Source organism: Amblyraja radiata, chromosome 6 (genome assembly GCF_010909765.2).
Source record: "Amblyraja radiata isolate CabotCenter1 chromosome 6, sAmbRad1.1.pri, whole genome shotgun sequence".
In the NCBI taxonomy this organism is placed as follows: Eukaryota; Metazoa; Chordata; class Chondrichthyes; order Rajiformes; family Rajidae; genus Amblyraja; species Amblyraja radiata.
The window spans coordinates 83,994,321-84,017,987 of record NC_045961.1 but is presented as its reverse complement, the minus strand read 5'-3'; the positions used below and the strand labels follow the sequence as shown (position 1 = coordinate 84,017,987).

General features: G+C 47.3%; 1 protein-coding gene across 2 annotated transcripts in view; it reads right to left on the bottom strand.

The window, feature by feature from the left end:
• The window catches only part of farp1 (FERM, ARH/RhoGEF and pleckstrin domain protein 1), a 247,461-nt gene that overhangs the window by 93,331 nt on the left and 130,463 nt on the right, over positions 1-23,667 (bottom strand). For both annotated transcript variants that reach the window (XM_033023060.1, XM_033023061.1), the window contains exons 7-13: positions 22,492-22,606; positions 15,692-15,839; positions 15,200-15,295; positions 14,949-15,109; positions 13,666-13,734; positions 11,250-11,313; positions 8,143-8,347 (exon numbers count right to left, since the gene is read on the bottom strand). In XM_033023060.1, coding sequence (XP_032878951.1) covers positions 8,143-8,347; positions 11,250-11,313; positions 13,666-13,734; positions 14,949-15,109; positions 15,200-15,295; positions 15,692-15,839; positions 22,492-22,606 — 858 coding nt within the window. The remainder of the gene's footprint in view (positions 1-8,142; positions 8,348-11,249; positions 11,314-13,665; positions 13,735-14,948; positions 15,110-15,199; positions 15,296-15,691; positions 15,840-22,491; positions 22,607-23,667) is intronic.

The window sequence follows — 23,667 nt, the reverse complement described above, 5'->3', positions numbered from 1 at the left end:
CCCTGTGTAATCAATGTGACCCAGCATTGGAGCCTCAACCTAGACTGACACTTGGGGTTCATTGCAGACCAATACCTGGAGCCTCAGCCCAGACCGACACAAAGGGGGCGACCTTAACATGATTTGACTGCCTCAATACAGACAATGCAAACATGACAATCCTCTAACCTCAATTCAAGCAGCTTGTGTTGGGAATTGGCCACCTTGGTTACTAATGGTGTACATTCTCAAACAAGCTTTCTGAAGGCTGTGCAGAAATATTCTGTGAGCACTGCACTTGGTACAAGCCATTCAGCCGTCTGCTTTGTGTCTGTCTATCTGCCCCATACCAACCCTCTTCTCAGCCTTCCTCAATTCACCCCATTCATCATCACCTCTCTCCCTCATGGACTCATCATGCTTCCCACCCACTGCCTGGCCCAAGTACACACAGGGATTAGCCCAAGATGAATGGAGAAATAGGCATGAGAGGCTGGATGGCCACTTCTTGTGCCCAGAGTGAAATGTCTAACAATTTTTACCATTCAACTATTCAATTTCCCTGGTCAATCTGTGGCCTAACTCTGTATCACTTAAAACATTCAGCGATTAAACTTTGTAAGTACAATTACAAAAAATCATAACTACGAACGAAGATCAATTCATCTCAAGTATAAAATAAATGTTAATCCTGGCATGAATTATGCAGACAAGACTATGAATAGGTTATTGTAGCTGTTCCATCATTAATTAAGATCAAGGTCAATTTGATCTTATCTGATCTGAGCCACAGCTCCACTTTCTTGATGTTTTCAAGAGAGTTAGATTTAGCTCTTATGGCTAATGGAATCAAGGGATATGGTGAAAAAGCAGGAGCAATACTGATTTTGGATGATTAGCCATGATCATATTGAATGACGATGCAATAGACAATATTTGCAGGAGTAGGCCATTTGGCCCTTCGAGCCAGCACCGTCATTCACTGTGAACATGGCTGATCATCTACAATCAGTACGTCGTTTCTGCCTTCTCCCCATATCTGCCTTCTCCCCTTTGATGCTGCTACCTTTAAGAGCTCTATCTAACTCTCTCTTCAAAACATCCAGAGAATTGGCCTCCACTGCCTTCTGAGGCAGGGAATTCCACAGATTCACAACTCTCTGGGTGAAAAAGTTTTTCCTCATCTCCGTTCTAAATGGCTTACCCCTTATTCTTAAACTGTGGCCCCTGGTTCTGGACTCCCCCAACATCGGGAACATGTTTCCTGCCTCTAGCGTGTCCAATCCCTTAATAATCTTATATGTTTCAATGAAAGCCGCTCATCCTTCTAAACTCCAGTGTATACAAGCCCAGGCGCTCCACTCTTTCAACATATGACAGTCCCGCCATCCCGGGAATTAACCTCGTGAACCTACGCTGCACTCCCTCAATCGCAAGAATGTCCTTCCTCAAATTTGGAGACCAAAACTGCACACAATACTCCAGGTGTGGTCTCACCAGGGCCCTGTGCAACTGCAGAAGGACCTCTTTGCTCCGATACTCAACTCCGCTTGTTATGAAGGCCAACATGCCATTAGCTTTCACAATTAGTGGGCGGCGCGACTCTTGTCAGCAGCGGCCTCTGCAGTCCGTCTGTCTTTTTATTGTTTTCTGTCTTGTTCTATGTAGTTTTTATTGTTTTTTTTGTCGGGGTATGTGTGTGTGGGTGGGGTGGGGTGGGGTGGGGGAACTTTACGGTCTTTCCCCTGCACGGGAGACCCGACCTTTTCTTTGTCGGGTCTCCGTTGTCGTTGGGGCTGCAACGTGGAGCGGCCTCCAACAGGAATGACCTGGGGCTCCAGTCGCGGAGCTGCGGATTTACTCACCATCACGGAGCTGGCCGAGTCCGGAGCGGGTGGAGCTGTGGTGGAGCGCTGCTGTGCCCCGACACCCGGAGATTCGGAAGCTCCTACCGCAGGTCTGTGGACGGTAATGCCGGGAGCCCGCGGGTCCCAGGTGGGAGACCGCTTTTCGGGGCTTCCACAGCGGCGACTTCTCCCGCCCGAGTTGCGGGGTTGAAGATTACCTGGAGCGGGGCCTTACATCACCGCCCCGCGCGGCTTGGAATGGCCGCGGGACTTTGTGAGCGCCCGCCGGGGCTCCAACACCAAGAGCCCGCCTGGGCTCCAACACCAAGACCCGGTGCGTGGCCTTGCATCGCCCGGCGTGGCTTTAATGGCTGCGGGACATTTAACATCGCCCGCCGGGGGCTTTGACTCTGTCTTTGACTCTGACATGGGGGGGAGAGGGGAGTGCAGGGGAGAGATATGTTTAGGTTTTGCCTTCCATCACAGTGAGGACTCACTGTGATGGATGTTTATGTGAATTGAATTGTGTTGGTGTGTGGCTTGGTTCTTTTTTTGTATGGCTGCAGAAACCACATTTCGTTTGAACCTCATGTGAGGTTCAAATGATAATAAAAGGTATTGTATTGTATTGTATTGTATTGTATTGTATTGTATTGTATTGTATTGTATTGTATTGTATGCCTTTAGCTTTCGTAAATTTCTTAAGATCTCCATCTTAAATGTGCATTTTCCAACATCGCTCCGAAACTGCAGGCTCCGATTTTCCGAGTCTGCACCAAGTCCTGGACACTCCAACCAGAGGAGATAGTCCTTCACCTACTTACTACTTTCTTTCAATATCTTGAAAACTGTACTTCCATTACCTCATTGATTTTTCAAGCTTCAACCACCCTCACCAAGCTTGCCCAAGCAGCCTCACATTGTCAGTTATTGCAATGCCATTGCTAGCCTGCCAAGATTACTGCAATGTCAAACCGCACGCAGTAATTAGCATCGTCATCACTGTTGCACCCAATGGCTCGGTGTTTCTGAAAATCAAGCGATATCAATCCCTATAATAGCATGGCCTCCCAAACATCACTCCACCAGCAAGCCACGAAGTAACCACGCAGAATAATTCCTGCTTCCAAAGACCAGGGTGCAGATCGTGCAGGAGTAATATGTATATAAAGCTATAAAAATTAACTATCATCTACAGTAAAGCAATGGAGGACATACTGCAAGTAATATAAGTAACATCGTCTACGGTTAATTAGAGTCCACAATCTGCATCTAGATATAATCCCCGTATCTAACATTCAGGAGTAATATGTATATAAAGCTATAAAAATTAAATATAACCGGTTACTTATATTACTCGCAATATATCCTCCATTGTTTTACTGTAGATGATAGTTAATTTTTATAGCTTTACATACATATTACTCCTGCATGATCTACACGGGGCTCCCTCTGACTGCTCCTGGAACGTAACCAGAACTCTTGCAATTTACACAGTAGCATTTATTTCCGATTTGCAGGAATGATGAGGAAACAATATATAAAGTGGGCACTGGCTGGGGGCGGAGCAAGGGAGGCAGAGAGGGATAACGACAATACACAGCATTGGGTGACAATGACTTCTTCCCTGCCACTGCATACCTTCCTTATAAAACGTAACTGATAATCTGATGCCCTCGGGATTTCGCTGGTGCTGCTCTGGCAAATTTTCCCAACTATTAGATATTACTCCTCTTAATACCCCCAACACACTTTAATTCACTTTTTTTTTAAAAGACGTTACACAATATTACGGGAAATTTTCCAATTGTCCCTGAGAGTTTCAGAGGGGCCATGGGAAATGGGCCTTGGCAAGAGCTCAAAAACTGGTGGGCCTGGCGAGTGTCGGGGAAGTACAGGATCCCCGGCTCTTGATGAGTTTCAGGAGAGCACAGGAACGGAGTGTTTCAGGAGAGACAGAAACGGGAGCCCTGGTGAGTTTCAGGAGACACAGAAACGGGAGCCCTGGTGAGTTTCAAGGAAGCACAGGAACTAGGATTCTGGTGAGTTTCAGGAGAACACAGGATCCAGGGCCCAGGTGAGTTTCTAGGGGCACAGGTCCAGGGCCCAGGTCCAGGGCCCAGGTAAGTTTTAGGAGAGCATAGGAACAGAGGACTTGGTGAGTTTCAGGGGAACAGGAGAGCACAGGATTCAGGGCTCCGGTGAGATTCCGGGGAGCACGGGAAACATTATCTCGTGAGCCAGGTGGTAAACCATCAGGATTTCGGAATAAAACACAAAATGATGGAGTAAGCCAACGCAGCATCTGTGGAGGGAATGAATAAGCCTTGCTTTGGGTCTGGACCCTTCTTCAAACATCACCTATCCACTCTCTCCACAGATGCTGCCTGACCTGCTAAGTTCCTCCAGCACTCTGTGTTTTGATCAACCTTCCAATATCTGCAGTTTCTTCTTTCTCCGTCAGGGTTCCGGAATAGTTGAATAACAAATTATTGGAGTTTTTTTACTGTAGTGAGGTTTGGTTTTAATATCAAGGTCGGTGGTGGTGAAATCTGAGATCTACATATGAAATGGAAGAAATTGGCTACTTAACTCCTTGAACCTATTCCGTCAGTCAGTAACATCCTGGTTGACCGCATTGATTCTTACCCACTCCTCACAAACCACCAACAGGCCAAATATCTCACCCTTCTCACTGTGGAAATATTCAGTGATAGCCCCACAGCTCAATGGGAAGAGAACTCTGTCAATTTAATAGCATTTTGTGAAGGAATTCCCATCCACCTTATCACATTCCTTCAGTATATTTCACAATAGGATCACCTCTCATTCTTCTAAACACCAGAGCATTGCCCCAAACTATTCACTCTCTCCATTTACCAATCAACATAGAGAACTTCAATAAGATGACCAATACTGTGCACATTGCTATTGGTGAAGTCTGAAGAAGGGTTCTGACCTGAAATGTCACCCACCCTTTTTCTCCAGAGATGCTGCCTAACCCGTTGAGTTACTCCAGCAGTTTGTGTCTATCTTTGCGGCTTCACTAGTTCTGGGTGGCTATAGCAAGAATTTCCCTACTTTTATACTACAACCTTCTTATGACTCTTGTTGTGAGCAGATAATGCAGAATCCATTGGATTCCAAGTCAGATCAAATCAAAGCAATGATTCCATTAAAGAAAGTATTTTACCAGTGACTCCAAAATGAACCAGTGGATTAGAACGTGATAATTGCCATGTTGAATTTCACCACCTTATATATTAAATTCCTCCTCATACCAAGCAACCTACGTGCAGAGTTTACCACGTTAAATTATTTCTGGAATTAACACAGCAAATGCTGGAAACACTCAGTAGGCTGGGCGGGATCTGTAGAGAGAGAAACAGTCAAATCTTCAGGTCGATGACCTTTTATCAGAGTATTTCTGATTTCCAACATTTTTTGTTTAAATTTTTCAAGTATCGAAAGTGCAATAACCTGGTTTTGTGTACCTGAAACATGTGATTTGATCAAGTAAATTCAGTTCACAGTGATATTTACAATCTTCTGAATTTTGATTTCATTTACATCTCGGATCTTAATTTTCTTGCTCCCCCGGCTGTTTGCTTTGGCATTTTAACCCATTGTGAACCATAGTGAAAGCAGTGATTTGGGAAGGTGGCTTCCACCAAATAGGGATCGGCAGTAAACATTGGCATTGCCCGATTGCCCACTTTTGGTAAACGAATGAAAGAAAACCTGTCAAAGAATTAAACAAATACATGGCAGCCGGAATCCAGCTGCCATCAGTATCTGTCAACATTAAAGTAGGAAACATTTGTCCATTAGTTTTTCAGAGGAGAACTGTTTTAAAGCAATTTTCAACTAACTCTTTCCCTCCAAAGTCAATGGGCAGCAAGGATTTTGGCAAAGCATTTTAATGAAACGGTCACTCTGTGTCTTCCTTAGACTTGTCCAATTTCACTTCACAAGCTAATATAACACTAACAACCTGGCAAGTCACTTACCTAATTGAGATATACACATAAAATGACACAACACTAAAAGTACGTGTAACCTTCACTTCCATCCTTTGAGCCATCAATGAACTGGACCCAGTTCTGCCTAATTGCTCATTCCACAAAATTAGGCTAATTGAAAGGGGCAAACTATAATCATTGCATAAACCTCAGATATCAAGTCAACCCCATCCCAATATAACCAAATCAAACATATGTTGCTACAATGCCAGCGGTATAAACATTGAGTTCTCTTAATTTCAATTAACCCTTGCATTCTCTCCCTCCCCCCATCCCCCCCATCCCCCCCATCCCCCCCATCCCCCCCATCCTCCATCCCCCATCCCCCCATCCCCCCATCCCCCCATCCCACCCCCCACCCACACTGGCCATCCTACTAGTTCCACTATTCACATCCTTGTATCCCTTCATTATCACCTCTTCCACAGCCAACAATGGACCATTATGGGCTCTACCCTTCCCTGGCCATCTGTTGCCGGTCCTACTTTGTTCTGGCCTTTTCTTACCGCCAGTTTCCTCCCCTCTACATTTCAGTCCGAAGAAGGGCACCAGCCCAAAATGTCACCCACCCCTTTTCTCCGGAGATGAGGATTGACCCGCTGAGTTACTCCAGCGCGTTGTGTCTATCTGTTGCTATCTTATGCCTATATTCAGATATGAGCCATGAAGGCAGTCACTTGCCAACTCTACAGTTGTCGGCCACACCGAAAACCTTTTTACTATCTTAACTACAAGCAGGAATCTCACAATCTGCATTTATCCCAATCACACTGTCATTGTCTGATGTCAAAGGCTACATCGAGCAGATCTATGTGCGATGGGAACACGTAACCATGGCAACAAAACCTCAGTGGACCAAAGAAAGGCGATCCCAAAGATAGTACAGGTTGTAGCTGGCTGCACCTTTAGAAGTCACCACTGTTGCTTGAACTGTAAGTCATTGCATTTTCTCTGTCTTGCTCAGCAGTTCAATATCTAATTGTTATTTTACAGTTTAACTCAATTGCGGAACTTTTGAGTTGCAATTTTAAGAAGATGCCTATTCTCACTTCACGTTAAACGATTCTGTAAGCAGCATAGTGCAACCCTCTCGCCAAACAACCCTGAATACTGAGCCGGCCAAGGACCCAGAGGAACATTGCTTTCCAGATGTCCTCAAGGATGCCCGTGTGTTAGTCAGAGAATAGTGGGGCACAGTACAGTGGTATCCAGATCTCTATTGTCGATGACCATTGGTAGCACAAGGATGCAACTGGCTGGCTCTGTGCAGTTGACTGGAATCGGGGCAGTTAGCCGCAGCTGCTAGCAGGTGATGACGCCGTGCTCACTAACAGGGCTGGCGTCATCGGGATCACTGAAGCTGAAGGAGCTGTCCTCCTCCAGATCCTCCTCCAACTGCAGGCCCCCCAGGGAGAAGCCACTTCTGACCCGGGGCGAGGGGTCCATGGCCACGGGGTTGCCGAACACCAGCGGGCGGCCAGGAGAGTGGATCGCCTCGGAGTCCGACTCGCTGGACTCCGTCCCGCTGCTGGTCGACCCCTCCGCGGGCTGGGCGGCCCCGAGGCCTGCGGGGAGCAGGCGGGGGATGGGCGGGCTGGCCCGAGCTGGCGGCAGCCGGTTCCCCGTGAACCTGCCCTCCCGGTGCAATGCTCTGGGAGAGTACAGGCCGTCCTGGCTCCGCGCACTCAACGGGGTGGAGACCATGCGAGTGAGGATGAAGGGGTCCGTCTCCGACCTGTTGCGGGATCCCTGCACTCTGCCGGACGCCGCCTGCCCAAATGAAGGGGAGCAGCGGCTGACGGGGGAACACCCGCCGCCCTCCCAACAGTGGCCGTTCTGTGCGAGGAAGCCCTTGGGCGCGGCTCGGTTAACCCCACCGTTAGGGCTGGAGCCCGCGCTTCCCGAACCGATCGTCGTGGCGGTGGGGCTGTGGCCCGCGGGGCCGCGCCAGGCCTTGCGGAGCAGGGAGTGGTGCCTGGGCACTGGAGACGCCCGACCTGGGCAAAAGGACAAGTCGGCACAGGAGAGGTCCTGGTCAACGCGCTCCTCCCTGGCGTGGAAGGGGGTGCTGGCGAACCTGAACTCGGGGGACTCCCAGCGGCCGGGACGCCCGGCCTTCTCCTCCTTCTCGGAGTAATCCCCCCCGCTGGTCAGCCCATCCTCATCGTTGTCATTTGTTTGTGCCCGCGAGCCCCATAACCGCGCCCGCACCGGCTCATACTCGCTATCTACATCACTGCCGTCAATGTACGGAATGGAAGAGCAGCTGCTGTGAGCCGCTCGAGGTGCTGGACCTGCATTGTGTTGCTCCCTCTGGCCTCTCGCCTTCTCCCTCGCCGCCTCCTCCTGCCCGTCCTTCTTGGGGCTTCGGGACGGCGAGCGACTCTTGCTTTCCACCGGCTTCTCCTCGGTCGGGCGAGTGACGGCCACGTCCTTCCTCTCGTTGGGGGTCGGAGGTCCTGTCGACGGCAACCCCTTTCCAAAAGGAAAACCGTCGTTCTGAAAAAGAGATGAACCTCGATGCATGATCCTGGGCAGCCCCGGTTATAGTTTTACATGATTACTAGCTCCAGTCATTAGAAAGTTAGAAGTGGAACATTACCGCATAGGGATAGGCCCTTAGGCCCACAATGTCCATACTGAACACGACGGCAAGTTAAACTAATCCCCTCTGCCTTCACAAGTAAGCATTTCATTGTTCCCTTTCGGGACATCTGACAGTAAAACAATCTTAGAAACATAGAAAATAGGTGCAGGAGTAGGCCATTCGGCTCTTCGAGCCTGCACCGCCATTCAATATGATCATGGCTGATCATTCAACTCAGTATCCTGTACCTGCCTTCTCTCCATACCCCCTGATCCCTTTCGCCACAAGGGCCACATCTAACTCCCTCTTAAATATAGCCAACGAACTGGCCTCAACTACCTTCTGTGGCAGAGAATTCCAGAGATTCACCACTCTCTGTGTGAAAAATGTTTTCCTCATCTCGGTCCTAAAGGATTTCCCCCTTATCCTTAAACTGTGACCCCTTGTTCTGGACTTCCCCAACATCGGGAACAATCTTCCTGCATCTAGCATGTCCAACCCCTTAAGAATTTTGTAAGTTTCTATAAGATCCCCCCTCAATCTTCTAAATTCTAGCGAGTACAAGCCGAGTCTTGATTCCCTCCACACCCTGAATATTCAAAAGCCTGTTAAACACCACAATTATATCTGACCACCACAGTGTATTCCAGGCACCCACCAAAAAAAATTGCCCTGCACATGTCCCTTAAACTTTGCCCCTCTCTTAAAGCCATGCCTTAAAGCTATTTCCACCCTGGGGAAAAAAAGGTTTTGACTGTCTAACCTATCTATGTTTTCATAATTTTATATACATCTATTAGGTCTCCCCTCAACTTCCATCGCTCCAGAGAAAATGATCCAAGTCTGTCCAGCCTCTCCTATAGTTCTGAAGAGCAGGGTGACTCTTCCCATGAACGCTGCAAAAAAATAATCGGATCTCCGCAATTTATGAAAAATTGCTGTCCAATATTGGTTGTTACATTTCCTACCTTAAAATCTTCTGGAAATCTTAATTCGCTGTGTAGCACCCAGGGGTGCTTGCACAGTCTGCAAGAGGCTCTATTTGAATTCAAAATTTTCCTTACAACAACCTCTTCAAGCACTTTCTTTTGCAGATATTGTTGAGATTTCTATTTTACCAATCGAGTCTCATCTTCCACTGGCTGACTGACAGCAGATTGGAAAGCCATCAGTTGGCTCAGTGTCAACGGGAAGGTTTATCTTACAGGGATAAACAGACAGAAGACCTGGATCACTTTGGGCCCAGGTGGAAGGCCAATGATTGTGAGCACTCTGCCTTCAATAGGAAGGGACCTCTTCCATCAGATGGCAGAACCTCCTGGTAAGGCAGCATTGCAAAGAGATGGTGCCTGGTGCTCCCTCTGCACCTTCTCACATGTCCACACTTTGCATAGACCAAGCGCCTCAGTGAGACAACTGAATCTTATTCTGCGCACTACTTTTTAGTAAAGATGGCAGGCATTTGGGGGGGATTTTATAGAAACTTACAAAATTCTTAAGGGGTTGGACAGGCTAGATGCAGGTAGATTATTCCCGATGTTGGGGAAGTCCAGAACAAGGGGTCACAGTTTAAGGATAAGAGGGGTGTCTTTTAGGACCGAGATGAGAAATTCATTTTTTACACAGAGAGTAGCGAATCTGTGGAATTCTCTGCCACAGAAGGTAGTTGAGGCCAGTTCATTGGCTATATTTAAGAGGGAGTTAGATGTGGCCCTTGTGGCTAAAGGGATCAGGGGGTATGGAGAGAAGGCAGGGATGGGAAACTGAGTTGGATGATCAGCCATGATCATATTGAATGGCGGTGCAGGCTCGAAGGACCGAATGGCCTACTCCTGCACCTATTTTCTATGTCTATGTCTATTTGGAAAGGCTGTGTGGATGGATGGCAGAAACAGAGCTGGGACGAGGAAGAGACTGGGGAAAGTTGGTACGTTGTTCAATACTGGTGTTCAAAAGAAGCACAAAGTTTGTTGGAATAAATAGGGAAGAATTTGCAAGAATTCTTGCAGGTCCAATAATTTAAGTGACCATAACATGGAGATGGAAATGTGATTTGTGAAAACGCCAATGAAATGAAGAGGGGAAATTATTGCACTTCGTTTCTAATAGTCTGGGAACGCTGCCTGGGAGCTGGTAGTAAAGGTTCACCGAGACCTTTGAAAAGGGAAAAGAAAAATCACATTGAGGCGATGAGTGAAGTACAGAGGGATCTTGGTGTTCTCGTGCATGAATCATAACAAGCTAACAGGGCAAGTCCAAAGAGTAATTAAGAAGTCAAATGTCTTTCTGGCCTTCATTGCATAAGGATTGGAGTTTAAAAATAGGGAGGTTTTGAAACCTCACCAAGAATAGACAATATAGACAATAGACAATAGGTGCAGGAGTAGGCCAGTCGTCCCTTCGAGCCAGCACCGCCATTCACTGTGACCATGGCTGATCATCCACAATGTGCCGCGTTCCTGCCTTATCCCCATATCCCTTCACTCCGCTATCTTTAAGAGCTCTATCTAACTCTCTATTGAAAGCATCCAGAGAATTGGCCTCCACTGCAGTTTGCCTTTCAGCCTGAGAGTTCACAGTCTCCTCTTTCCGAAGCCGACTGCACAAGAAATAGGTTTCACCCAGCAATCAAGCGGGCGACCGGACAACTACACGGTGACTTTTGTACACCAGAATGTGAAGAGGAGTGGTGCCTGGCCTGACATCTACCATCCCATGACCCTTGATGCTGCGGATGTTCGAGTGAACCAACAGAAGTGGAAAACAGATCTGATAACCGTGTTCTGTAGACAACATTGTTTCCTGATTACTGACTTGTTTTAGCCCCAGTGACTGATGATCAGGCAGGCTTCGAATGGATCGCATTTTGCTATGTTTCCTGGAAAATAAAAGATAGGACAAGAGTAGGTAAACAACTTTAACTAAACACTAAAGCAGTACAAAACACTAGTGAGTAGAAACAAGGAACTGCAGATGCTGGATTACACAAAAGGACACAAAGTGCTGGAGTAACTCAGCGGGTCAGGTAGCATCTCTGAAGAACATGAATAGGTGACGTTTCAGGTCCGGACCCTTCTTTATACCCGAAACATCACCTATTCATGTTCTCTAGAGATGCTGCCTGACCCACTGAGTTACTGCTAAACGTTGTGTCCAAAACACTAGTGTCTTGGTTTCTTCTTCTGGTTGACTTTGGGAATTTCTACAGAGGTTCACACAATTTGCATTAAAACTGTAAAAGGGAATATGAAAAGTTCAAAAACATCAATGCGTTGTTAACAACACCAGCCCCACTCCATCAGTGCCAACTGCCCACAGAAGCTGGTGCATTCTCCAACACACACAGGGGGAGGCCGCACTCGTGTAAGACATGACTTGAGAATTAAGGGACAGAAGTTTAGGGGTAACATGAGGGGGAACTTCTTTACTCAGAGAGTGGTAGCTGTGTGGAATGAGCTTCCAGTGGAAGTGGTGGAGGCAGGTTCGATTTTATCATTTAAAAATAAATTGGATAGGTATATGGACGGGAAAGGAGTGGAGGGTATGGTCTGAGTGCGGGTAGATGGGACTAGGGGAAAATAAGTGTTCGGCACGGACTTGAAGGGCCGAGATGGCCTGTTTCCGTGCTGTAATTGTTATATGGTTATATGGTGTTGATGTGCACCAGCACCAGCACCAGGTGTGAATTGAAATAGAAACCCTCAGGACATTGGACAACATCTGTGGGTCCCAACTCCTCTTTGCCCCAACCACAAGGCATGGGTAGGTGTTTGATGGAATACTTGCCACTTGCTAAGATGACTGCAGTTCCAACTACACTTACAACGCACAATATCATCCAGGGCAAAGTAGCCTGCCTATTGCTACTTGTTCACAGTGACAGGCAGGCAACACTGTGCAGCATCTACAAGACGCATGGGCGGCACAGCGGCAGAGTTGCTGCCTTACTGTGCCTACGAACATACTAGGTTCGATTCTGACTACGCGTGCTGTCTCTACGCAGTTTGTATGTTCCCCCTGTGAGCTTGTGGGGTTTTTTCCGGGTGCTCCACTCTCCTCCCACATTTCAAAGGCGTGCAGGTTTGTAGGTTAATTGGCTTCTGTAAAGTGCTGCAAGTGTGTAGGATGCAAAACTGGGACAATATAGAACGAATGCAGGGGTAATTCATTGGTCAGCACAGACTGTGTGCCAACGGGCCTGTTTCCACGCTGTATCTCTAAACTAAACTACTCATCCCAGCTATTCCAACAGGGCCTCCCAAAAATGTCCACCAAGAGGACAGGGGAAGCAGGAGCAGGAGAACACCACCATGTGCAGGTAGCCCTCCAAGTCACACACCATCCCAACTTGGAAATATATCACCTGTCCTTCATTATCACTGCATCTGAATCCTGGAACGCCCACCTCAACAACACTGTGGCACCAGATTCACTACTGCAGTTCAAGGTGGCAGCCTACCACCAACCTCTTAAGGGCAATTAGGGATGGGCAATAAATGCTGGCCAAGGAAATTTGCATCCATGGCTGAATTCCAAACCCCAGCACTGTATCTGTATGGGGTCCATGCCGCAGTAAAACATTCCAAGGTGCTTCACGAATCAGCATTGATTTGATGCATCGGGTAGATTTTATAGAGCAAGTGGCGTGGCTAATGCAGTGAGGTCAAAGAAAGGTTTCCTGCCATTTGGCCCTTGGCCAACATGCCCTTTCCCCTGACTCTCAGTCTGAAGAAGGGTCTCGACCCAAACATCACCCATTCCTTTTCTCCGGAGATGCTGTCTGACCCGCTGGGTTACTCCAGCTTTTTGTGTCTATCTTCGGTAAAGGGGAGTGATTGGGTTAGGCTGGAATTAAAGGAATCAAGTTCTAGCCTTGCCTGAACTCTATTTGCCACCAGTTGTCAAGCTCCGGATTTCCACCCCTTACATTTTCACACCACCCACCACCTGCTCTCTCAGCTCCTTGAAACCCAGGTGTTCCCGGAGGAGGTCACAGCTGGACCATGTCAAGGCTTCTGCTTTGGTTCTGCTGAAAAGTCGGTGACATAAACTCTGATTCCCTCTCCATAAGCTGCCTGATCCACTGAACATTTCATGTCTTCTGCTTTCCCTCTCTAGCTCCAGAAACACAGGGATCCTCACTGCTCTGTGTTAATGCCACTCCATGCCAGGGCACCAATACCAGTCGAAAGGGCAATGTTACTACAGACACAAAATGAAACAGCCTCACCTCTCAAACTGCGTTTTCTTGTATCCGCCTTCTTTGACGTAATCCAGGAGCTGTTTCTGGGTTCTCCCACTGGAAGAGAGTGAACGTTATTTACCAAGCTGCTCTCAATAGTAATTCTGCTGTTTGTTGGTCGAACAGATACAGAACCTCCTTGCTCATAGATGTCAAGGCACCAAGCCGAGAATCTATGAATCATTCATCATGTTCGTTCATACGTGCTTTTATCAGCTTTGCGATCGTCTGCAATTAGCCCACTTTCCCTGCCTTTGACCCAGAGCCCTGGGCATTTTTCCTCTTCAACTGTTTCTCCATTTGCCTACCCCCATAGACACTGCTTCCTTACATACAGCACGTTCCAAATCACAACTCAGTGCATCTTGCTGCTGTGGAACTATCCCTCCCCTAATGCAGTGCACCCTCCGCTCTGTCCCTCCTGCAACACAACCTCCCTCAACAACTCCCCCCGGCACTCCAATGACACGAAGCTCACTCGGCAACACGTCTTCCCCAGCACAGCCCTCAGATCAGTTTAGTTTATTGTCACGTGTACCGAGCTACAGTGAAAAGCTTTTGTTGTGCGCTATCCAGTCAGCAGAAAGACCGAACATGATTACAATCGAGCCATTTGCGGTGTATAGACACATGATAAGGGAATAACGTCCAGTGCAAGGTATTACAGTTAAAGCAGGAAATATTGCTGTAAAGGGCCTGTCCCACTTAGGGGACCTAAACAGCAACCTCTGGTGACCTTGCCCACCACCCAAGGTTTCCATGAGGTCACTCTCCCTAATAGTCGAAAGTGGTTTCCGCGTGGTCGATGCTTCATCTAGGTTGCTGCTATTTTTTCCTCATGACTAAAAAATAGGTTGCCATTTAAAAAATCGATAATTTTTTAGTTGCAGGTCTAGTCGAAGCCGGTTTTCTTCATAGTCGAGGAAGGTTTTCAACATATGCCCGCGCGGGGGTTGGTAGGAGGTTGCAGGTCACCTCGACCGTGATTTTTTTTTGGGTGGCGGGCAAGGTCACCAGAGGTTGCTGTTTAGGTCTCTTAAGTGAGACAGGCCCTTTAAGAGTGTGGCGCGAGTGTAATATGTGATTGTACATCTGCTTCTATGGCTAGCATGCAAATAGTTGCCTGGGTTGGCTGCCATCTTGGATGCAGTTTAGCAGCTCCCTCCCTCAGCAACGCTGTTCCCATCACATGACCGTCGGGCATGGGCACACTCTCTGCACTGGATGGAATGCACAAGCATGGCAGACAGTATCAGCACTCAACACGGTACCTGAATCTGAACGAGGATCCTCGGGTGAAGAGAATGGGCTTGGGTTTGGGTTTGGGTTCCTCAAACAGTCGGAAGAATGCATGGTATTCCACACATATCTTCCAGAATGCCTTGCAGGAATCACGGCTGGCCATGGTAAACTCCAAGGTGTCTTGGCAGGACTGCGGAGAAGATGCAAGGACAGCAGGATCAGTACCGGCTGCATAGAGGGCAGCAACCAGAGAGTGGGGTCAGCACCAGCTCACACTTACATTCATCTCTGGACGGAACTTAATGAGGAATCTCTTCCTCTTGAAACTCAGTTTGCGAACTTTGGCCCAGTTGAACGAGTTGATCTTGTTGTTCCCCTGCACAAGATGCATCAAAACATCAGAATAAACCAAATCAAAAATAAAACCTGCCGATGTTAGAAATCTGAAACAAAACCACACAACGGTGGAAAAACTCAGCACGTCAGGAAGCAACTGTATAGAGAGAAACAGAGTTAACGTTTCAGGTCACGGACTGTTTATTGGTAAAGAGAGATAAAAATATAACAATTTTAATTAAAAAACAATCAAAATTATCCCTTTTTAGCTCTTTCCCATGCCTTACAGTGTCTCTGACCCAAAGTTCTATTCTTCTCTCTCCACAGATGCTACCTGGCCTGCTGAGTGTGTCCAGTGTTTTCTGTTTGATTTGGGACAGAGACGAGGTTCCCGTGTCCAGTGTCTTCCCCCTGCCCCCACTCACTCGGCCTTTACCTGGAACACAATGATCCCCGTGTGGGACACGGAGAGGTTGATCTTTGTCCCCTCTCGGTCCTTCGCGCGGTGCTGGCGGATCCCGTACATTTCCAACTTCCTCGCGATCTCCAGGAGCTGATAATCCGAGGTGGCAGGCGTTTGTCCGCTTTAGGCGAGAGTGACAGACAAGAGGAATAATATCAACAGATGGTCTCTCCTCATAAAAGCCTCCTAGTTTCCAGTCTCTATGTATTTGTCCCACTCCCTCCCGACAACTTGCCAATTTTTCCAACTATTCTAGACTTGCTTCCAAGCTCCAGCATTACCCTGTCTAGAATGTCCACCAGGGGGTACATGACATCTCCCGATTCCCAATATCACATTAGAACATGGCTTGGAACAAGGTTCTTGCAGGCTCCAGCTATTTGGATCTTAAGATCTCTACACCTGAGTTATCAATATCTCCGTTACATAATAGCCATCCTTTTCCTCAAACTCCCTCAAAAGGCTTGGACATCTGGATATCTCACTCGCCCGATTGTGGCCTCTTAGACATCAGAGATAGCTGACATTTGTGGCACAGGTTTTGTCGTCAATACAATACAATACAATACAATACAATTTATTGTCATTTGAGCCTCAGTGAGGCTCAAACGAAATTCTGTTTCCACAGCCATACAAACAAAGACAATTCCTAGACATACATACAATTTAGTTCACACAAACATCCATCACAGTGAACCCACTGTGACGGAAGGCAAAGTCTTTTCTCTCCCCTGTTCTCCATGTCACTTAAGGACCTGGGTATTTACGACATTGAGCCAAGTTTCATAGGCTGAACATCGAGACTCTCAGTCTGAAACAGGGTCTCGACCCGAAACGTCACCTATTCCTTTTCTCCAGAGATGTTGCCTGACCCACTGAGTTACTCCAGATTTTGGTGTCTATCATCGAGCTTTTTAAACGTGACTTGCGCAAGCTCATGGCTTCACTAGCATCTTAGAATCATTGCCAGGATGAGATCACCAGGATGGAGGGCTTTATTTATGGGGAGAGATTAGGTGGACTGGGCTAGTTTAGTTTAGAGATACAGAGCAGAAACAGGCCCTTCGGCCCACCGGGTCCGCACTGACCAGCGATACCCACACATTTACACTAACCTACACCCACTAGGGACAATTTTTACATTTACCAGGCCAAATAACCTACAAACCTGTACGTCTTTGGAATGTGGGAGGAAACCGAAGATCTCGGAGAAAACCCACGCAGGTCACGGGAAGAACGTACAAACTCCGTACAGACAGCACCCGTAGTCGGGATCGAACCCGGGTCTTCGGCGCTGTATTCGCTGTAAGGCAGCAAATCTACCGCTGCGCCATCATGACCGCCCTAAGTCCTGGAGCGAAGAGGGTTGAGGGGTGACGTGACAGAGGTATATAAGATTATGAGGCATTGATAGGGTGAATAGTCAGAAAGTGGGAGTATCAAAAGTGGGGGTATCAAAAGCAAGATGTCATAAGTTTAAGGTGAATGGAAGGAATTTTAGGGATCTGAGAATTGAGGGATAAGTCTTTTTACACCGAGTGCTGGTTATCTGGAACATGTTGCCAGTGGTGGTAGTGGGACCAGTTACAATTCTAGGTTTAAGAAACATTTAGGTTGACATTTAAATAGGCACGGCAGAGAAGGATACAGACCTAATGCCGGAAATTGGAGTCATGTAGATGGTATGGACGTGTCGGGCCGAAGGGTCTGTTTCTCGAGTCAAGAGTGTTTTATTATCACGTCCCAAACAGAACACTGAAATTCTTATTTGCAGTGGCAAAACGTAATATGTAAACAATGTAGGCAATACATGAAACAAAAAAATGTTTTCACATGCAGACACACATGTCTCCACTCAAAACAAAACATTGTGGCTTGGTTCGGCAACTTGAGCGCCCTGGAGAGGAAAAGACTACAAAAAGTAGTAAACACTGCCCAGTTCATCATCGGCTCTGACCTTCCTTCCATCGAGGGGATTTATCGCAGTCGCTGCCTCAAAAAGGCTGGCAGTATCATCGGAGACCCACACCATCCTGGCCACACACTCATCTCCCTGCTACCTTCAGGTAGAAGGTTCAGGAGCCTGAAGACTACAACAACCAGGTTCAGGAATAGCTACTTCTCCACAGCCATCAGGCTATTAAACCTGGCTCGGACAAAACTCTGATTATTGGTGGCCCATTATCTGCTATTTGCACTTTATCAGTTTATTTGTTTATGTGTGTATATATTTATATTATGGTATATGGACACACTGATCTGTTTTGTAGTAAATGCCTACTATATTCTGTGTGCTAAGCAAAGCAAGAATTTCATTGTCCTATCAGGACAATAAACTCACTTGAACTTGAACAAACAAACAAACCACAATAGTGCTAAAAGACAAAACCAATGACCCAAAAGTTAATGGAGTTCAGAGCTTATTTGGAGGTTGTCGTGTGTAATAAATAGCCTGATGACTGTAGGGAAGAAGCTGTTCTTGAACCTAGACGTTAGTTTTCAGGCTCCTCTATCTTCCCGATGGCAGTAGTGAAATGAGTGTGTGGCCGGGGTGGTCTGGGTCTCTGATGATACTGTCTGCCTTTTTGAGGCAGTGACTCCTGTAAATCCCTTCGATGGTGAGGAGGTCAGTACCTGTGATGGACGCTACTACTCTAACCAATCTGAATTTTGCATCTTGAAACCCGTTTTGACCACTTCACCACAGGGGGATTTTATTCAAGCTTTGAAGTGTGTTACATTGCAGAGTGGTCATGTTTATGCTCCTGGTACAGCAATCCCGAGGTAGTTATTCAAGTGTGGATGCAAGTTGGAGTCCCGCCGTGGGAGCCGGGAAATTTAAATCGGGGAAATAAATACGAAATAAAAATTGAGCCTTGGTGAGGGTGATCATGAAACCACCAGGGTTTCAAAAACCTCTCTGTGGTTCACCAATCTTCTCCAGGGGAAGGAATCTGATGTCCTAACTGATCTGTGTAGGAAGGAACTGCTGATGCTGGTTTAAACCGAAGCTAGACACAAAAAGCTGGAGTAACTCAGCAGGTCAGGCAGCATCTCTGGAGAGAAGGAACAGGTGACGTTTCGGGTCGGGTCTGAAGAAGGGTCTCGACCCAAAAGGTCACCTATTCCAATTCTCCAGAGATGCTGCCTGACCCGCTGAGTTACTACAGCTTTTTTGTGTCCCAACTGATCTGCCCTGTATGTGACTCATCCGTGTGGTTAATTCTTAACTGCTCTACGAAATGATTCAGTTCAAGGAATGCTAGAGATCGGCCCTATATCCTGGCCTTGACTGCGGCAGCCACATCCCCTTCAGGAACAGAAAGGGTTTGCAGCAGGCTTAGAAACAAACGCTCAATTTATTTCATTTCCTCGTTTTAAACATCCAGCAACAGTTGGGCTGTTCTCCCTTTCTCCCGCCTGAAGTTTGGCAACATTAAGTGTCTCCGCAGGGAAGGTCTGAAAGAAACTTCTTCAAAGACCGCTCGTACCTCACCCTGCCGAGCCGAGGCTGCCCTTTGCTGCAACTGGTTCACAGCCCCGCCACATTTCCTCTCGCACAGCGTGACGCAACTATCAACCCAGGCACCGGGATCAACAGCTCCTGCTTTTACAGCCCAGCCTTGTTCCAAATTCTGCACAGAAATTCCCTTCTCTTCTCCGCTGGGCAACGCACTAGTGCTGTCAAAGCATGCTCCTGGTGGAAGCTGCTGGGAAACTGGGAAGTGGCCGAAGAAGCAGTTTTCCTGCAATGGAATGCTGGCTCAAAAAGGAGGCTGTTCTCCCTGGGAGTAGGTCTATTTTTAATTAGATCTGCGTCGAAATTTCGTCAATTCAGCCGTATTCTACAACTCTCCTTCACCAGCCTAGTCCAGCAATGTCACTTCCCTACGCAGAGACAGAGTTGCTGAGACCCAGGTTCGATCCCGACTACGGTGTAGTGTAGTCTGTAGTGTTTTTACGTTCACAAGTTATAGTAGAATTAGGCCATTCGACCCATCTAGTCTACTCCGCCATTCAATCATGGCTGATCTCTGCCTCCTAATCCCATTTTCCTGCCTTCTCCCCATAACTTTTGACACCCGTTCTTACCACGTCTCCCCGTGACCTGCATTGGTTTTCTCCCGGAAGCTCCGGTTTCCTCCCACACTCCAAAGACGTTGAGGTGCGGAGGCTAATAGGTTTATGTAAACTGTAAAATTGTCCCTAGAGTGTAGGATAGTGCTAGTGCACAGGATGGCGTGGATTTAGTGGGCCGAAGGGCCTGTTTCCACGCATGTGGGACATCGTACACACAGCATGAATTGTCTGTGGGATTCAACATACTTCCAAATGTATTTTGGGAGTCAGCTTGAGTTCATAGCTTTGCCAACACTCCTCAGGCCTGTGGGTTCAAAATCCACTTCAAAGACACAAGAACGTAGCCAGATGCTGAGTGAAGCCGGCACTGCCCTCCAGTTAAACCAAGACCCTGTCTGCCTCCTCACATTCAGATGAATGGTCCATAGCATTGCACTGAAGAACAGGCAGCTCTCCCCCTTAATTGGCCACCTTGTCCTCTGTGTTACATCAAGACTTCATTAGCTTAGGACGTTCTGAAAGACCCTATTCTTTTCTGCGCTGCTCCAATTCATACCCGCAACAGCAGCACAGCAACCCCACCGGTGATCAGCTCGCATTCCAGAGGGAGCATTTAGGTCTCGTCACGCCGTCAATTACAAGAACCTTTATGCAATCGTGCAAAGTAAACCGTTGAACATGTAGATACTCTCGGCACACGCCAGCCGCAGGAGGACATTCCACCTCCTCGCACCCCGTCTGCCTTTTAAACAGACCTGCGACGACTCGCAGAAAAACTCCACCCACCAGACGTTGCTACTCGTTCCATCATTTATCCAACTCTCCCAGACTGGAGGCAGACACAAAGTGCAGCAGTAACTCAGCGGGTCAGGCAGCATCCCTGGAGAAAAACGATCGGCAAGGATTCGGGTCCGGACCCTAATTCTGGCTGATTCATTAAACAGAAAGGACGTGCTACCCTTAGTTTAGTTTAGAGATACAGATACTGCGTGGAAACAGGCCCTTCAGCCCACTGGGTCTGCGCCAACCAGCGATCCCCGCATATTAACACTATCCTACACACATTAGGTACAATTGTTACATTTACCAAGCCAATTTACCTACATACCTGTACCTCTTAGGGAGGAAACCGAAGATCTCGGAGAAAACCCACGCAGGTAACGGAGAGAACGTACAAACTCCGTACAGACAGCACCTGGGTCCTGAGGTTTGAAATTTGCCCTATTCGCTGTAAGGCAGCAACTCTACCGCTGCGCCACCGTGCCGCCCAGTTGATCGTTAAGTAACTTGATTTAAATAGTTATGTAACTCGATTTAATTTGTGTACAGCACAGTAACAAGCCCTCTCACCCCACTTCCTCCAAGCCGACCATGATGTCTAACCGCTTACACACAAGATGCCCACGTCCCTCTACTCTTTTATTAAACTCAACTGAAATGAATCTCTGAACACTAATAGACCATTATCTGTTTATTTGCACTTTATCTGCTTATTTATTGATGTGTGTATATATTTATATAATGGTGTATGGACACACTGATATGTTATGTATTCGTGCCAACTATATTCCGTTGTGCTGGTGCAAAGCAAGAATTTCATTGTCCTATCTGGAACACATGACAATAAACTCTCTTGACTTGACTCTTGACTCTTTTTGTATCTAAGTACAGTACCTGTCCAAATGCCTCTTAATTTATCAGCCTACACCACCTCCTCTGCCAGCTTATTCCAGGTACCATCACACTGTGTGAAAAACTTACCACTCAGGTCTTCTTTACATTTCTTCCCTCCCACCTAAATCTGGGCCCTCTAATTTTAGACTCCCCAGCTATGGGGAAAAAGACACTGACTATCCATCCCGCACATTATTTTATAAACGTCATAACATCTCCTCTCAGCCTCCTACGTTCGAGTGAGAATAAACACTCATCTGCCTAGTCTCTCATAACTGCAGCTTAATTCTAGACAACATTGGTGAATCTCTTCCATACTCTCCCTATTGCTACCACATCCCCCTTGGTTGTTGCCATGGGAACTGTATATAATGCTCCAAGTACGTTGATCGATAGGGTGCGAGGGAGGCTGTGGAACAAAAGGTCTTTCACTCAGCGAGCAGGAGCTCTCTCAGAAAGGTAGGAACTCTCCCCACATTTAAACAACATTGGATGACCATGGTGAAGAAACATGGCTTACGGGGTCACGGAGTGAGTGCTGCGAGTTGGGAGTAAACCAAGCTCCACAATTGACCAGCATGGACTTGATGGGTTGAATGGACTCCTTTTTAGTTTAGTTTGGAAATACAGCGCAGAAACAGACCCTTTGGCCCCACCGAGTGTGCACCGAACATTATTCTACATACCAGGGACAATTTACCATCTTTACCAAAGCCAATTATCCTACAAACTTGTATGTCTTTGAAGCTTGGGAAGAAACCGGAGCACCCGGGGAAAACTCACACGGTCACAGGGAGAATGTACAAATTCCATACATACAGCACCCATAATATCAGGATCGATCCCGGGTCTGCGGGGCAGCAAATCTACTGCTGCCGCACCGTGACATATTTCTATGACTCTGCAAATGGATGTTCATCCCTTTTATTCCTGCTATCATTCCCGCCCCGGACACTGCAATGTGGTTGAACACACAGTTAACGAGGTTTCACAAGGCTCATGACTGTGATCTCACTTACACATGGCCCCGGTGAAGCTCCTTTATCTTCTCCTCCAGAGCCTCCTGCTGAGGTACGTACTTGTGTTTCGATAAATGCTCGGAGAAAACAGCTTCATCAAAATCCCCAATTTCAGCTGGAAAACAGAAGTGGAGCTTAGATCAGTTCATCAGTCAGCATGCCAATCCATAATCAATTGGATCTTGTATTAACACACCTCCCATCTTTTGACCCAGGTCATGGATTAATCATGAACCTGCATTTTATTTTTAGTTTAGAGATAGTAAACAGGCCCTTCGGCCCACCTGATCCGTGCCGACCAGCGATCCCTGCACATTAACACTATTCTACACCCACTAGTGACAATATTAACATTTACCAAGCCAATTAACCTACAAGCCTTTACGTCTTTGGAGTGTGGGAGGAAACCAAAGATCCCGGAGAAAACCCACGCAGATCACGGGGAGAACGTACACTCCGTACAGACAGCACCCATAGTCAGGATGCTGTCTGTACACTGCCTGACCCTCTGAGGTACTCCGGCACTTTGTGTCTATCTTCTGCATTTCTATAGCAGCTTTCAGTGTCCCCAGGGTGTCCCTTACAGGTTAATTGCCCACTAAATGAAAGAGCATGGAAACAATCCACAGCCTAGCATTTAACACCCAATGTACATTAATTCTACACCGATTCCTTTTATTCTCCTCACATTCCCACAAACTAGAGAAAGTTACAGCGGGCAATTAACCTGCCAACCTGCGCGTCGTTGGGATGTTGTAGGGAACCAAAGCACCCAGAGGAGGCTCACGCAGTCACAGGGAGAGCGTGCAAACTCCACACAGACAGCAGCCGAGGTCAGGATAGAACCCGTAGTTATCCGCTGTACCAACACCATTGCAGCTGTAATGTTGTGAGATTAGTGTTGGCCAGGACACCTCTCCTACACGGCAGTGTGGGATCATTTCCGGTTGCCAAGAGATACCAGATAACCTCCTTCATCCCCTGGGACACCGGCGTGCCCCTGCAGCAATGCACTGGGGTAGGTTCGGGTGCTGAAGACCTTTGACCTTTGCTTCGGCAGCTGATCACCTAGCGGTATGAACGTTGATAAACACAAACTGCTGGAGTAACTCAGCGGGTCAGGCAGCATCTCTGGAGAAAACTGATGGGTTACTGGAAATTGGGGATCTTGAAAAT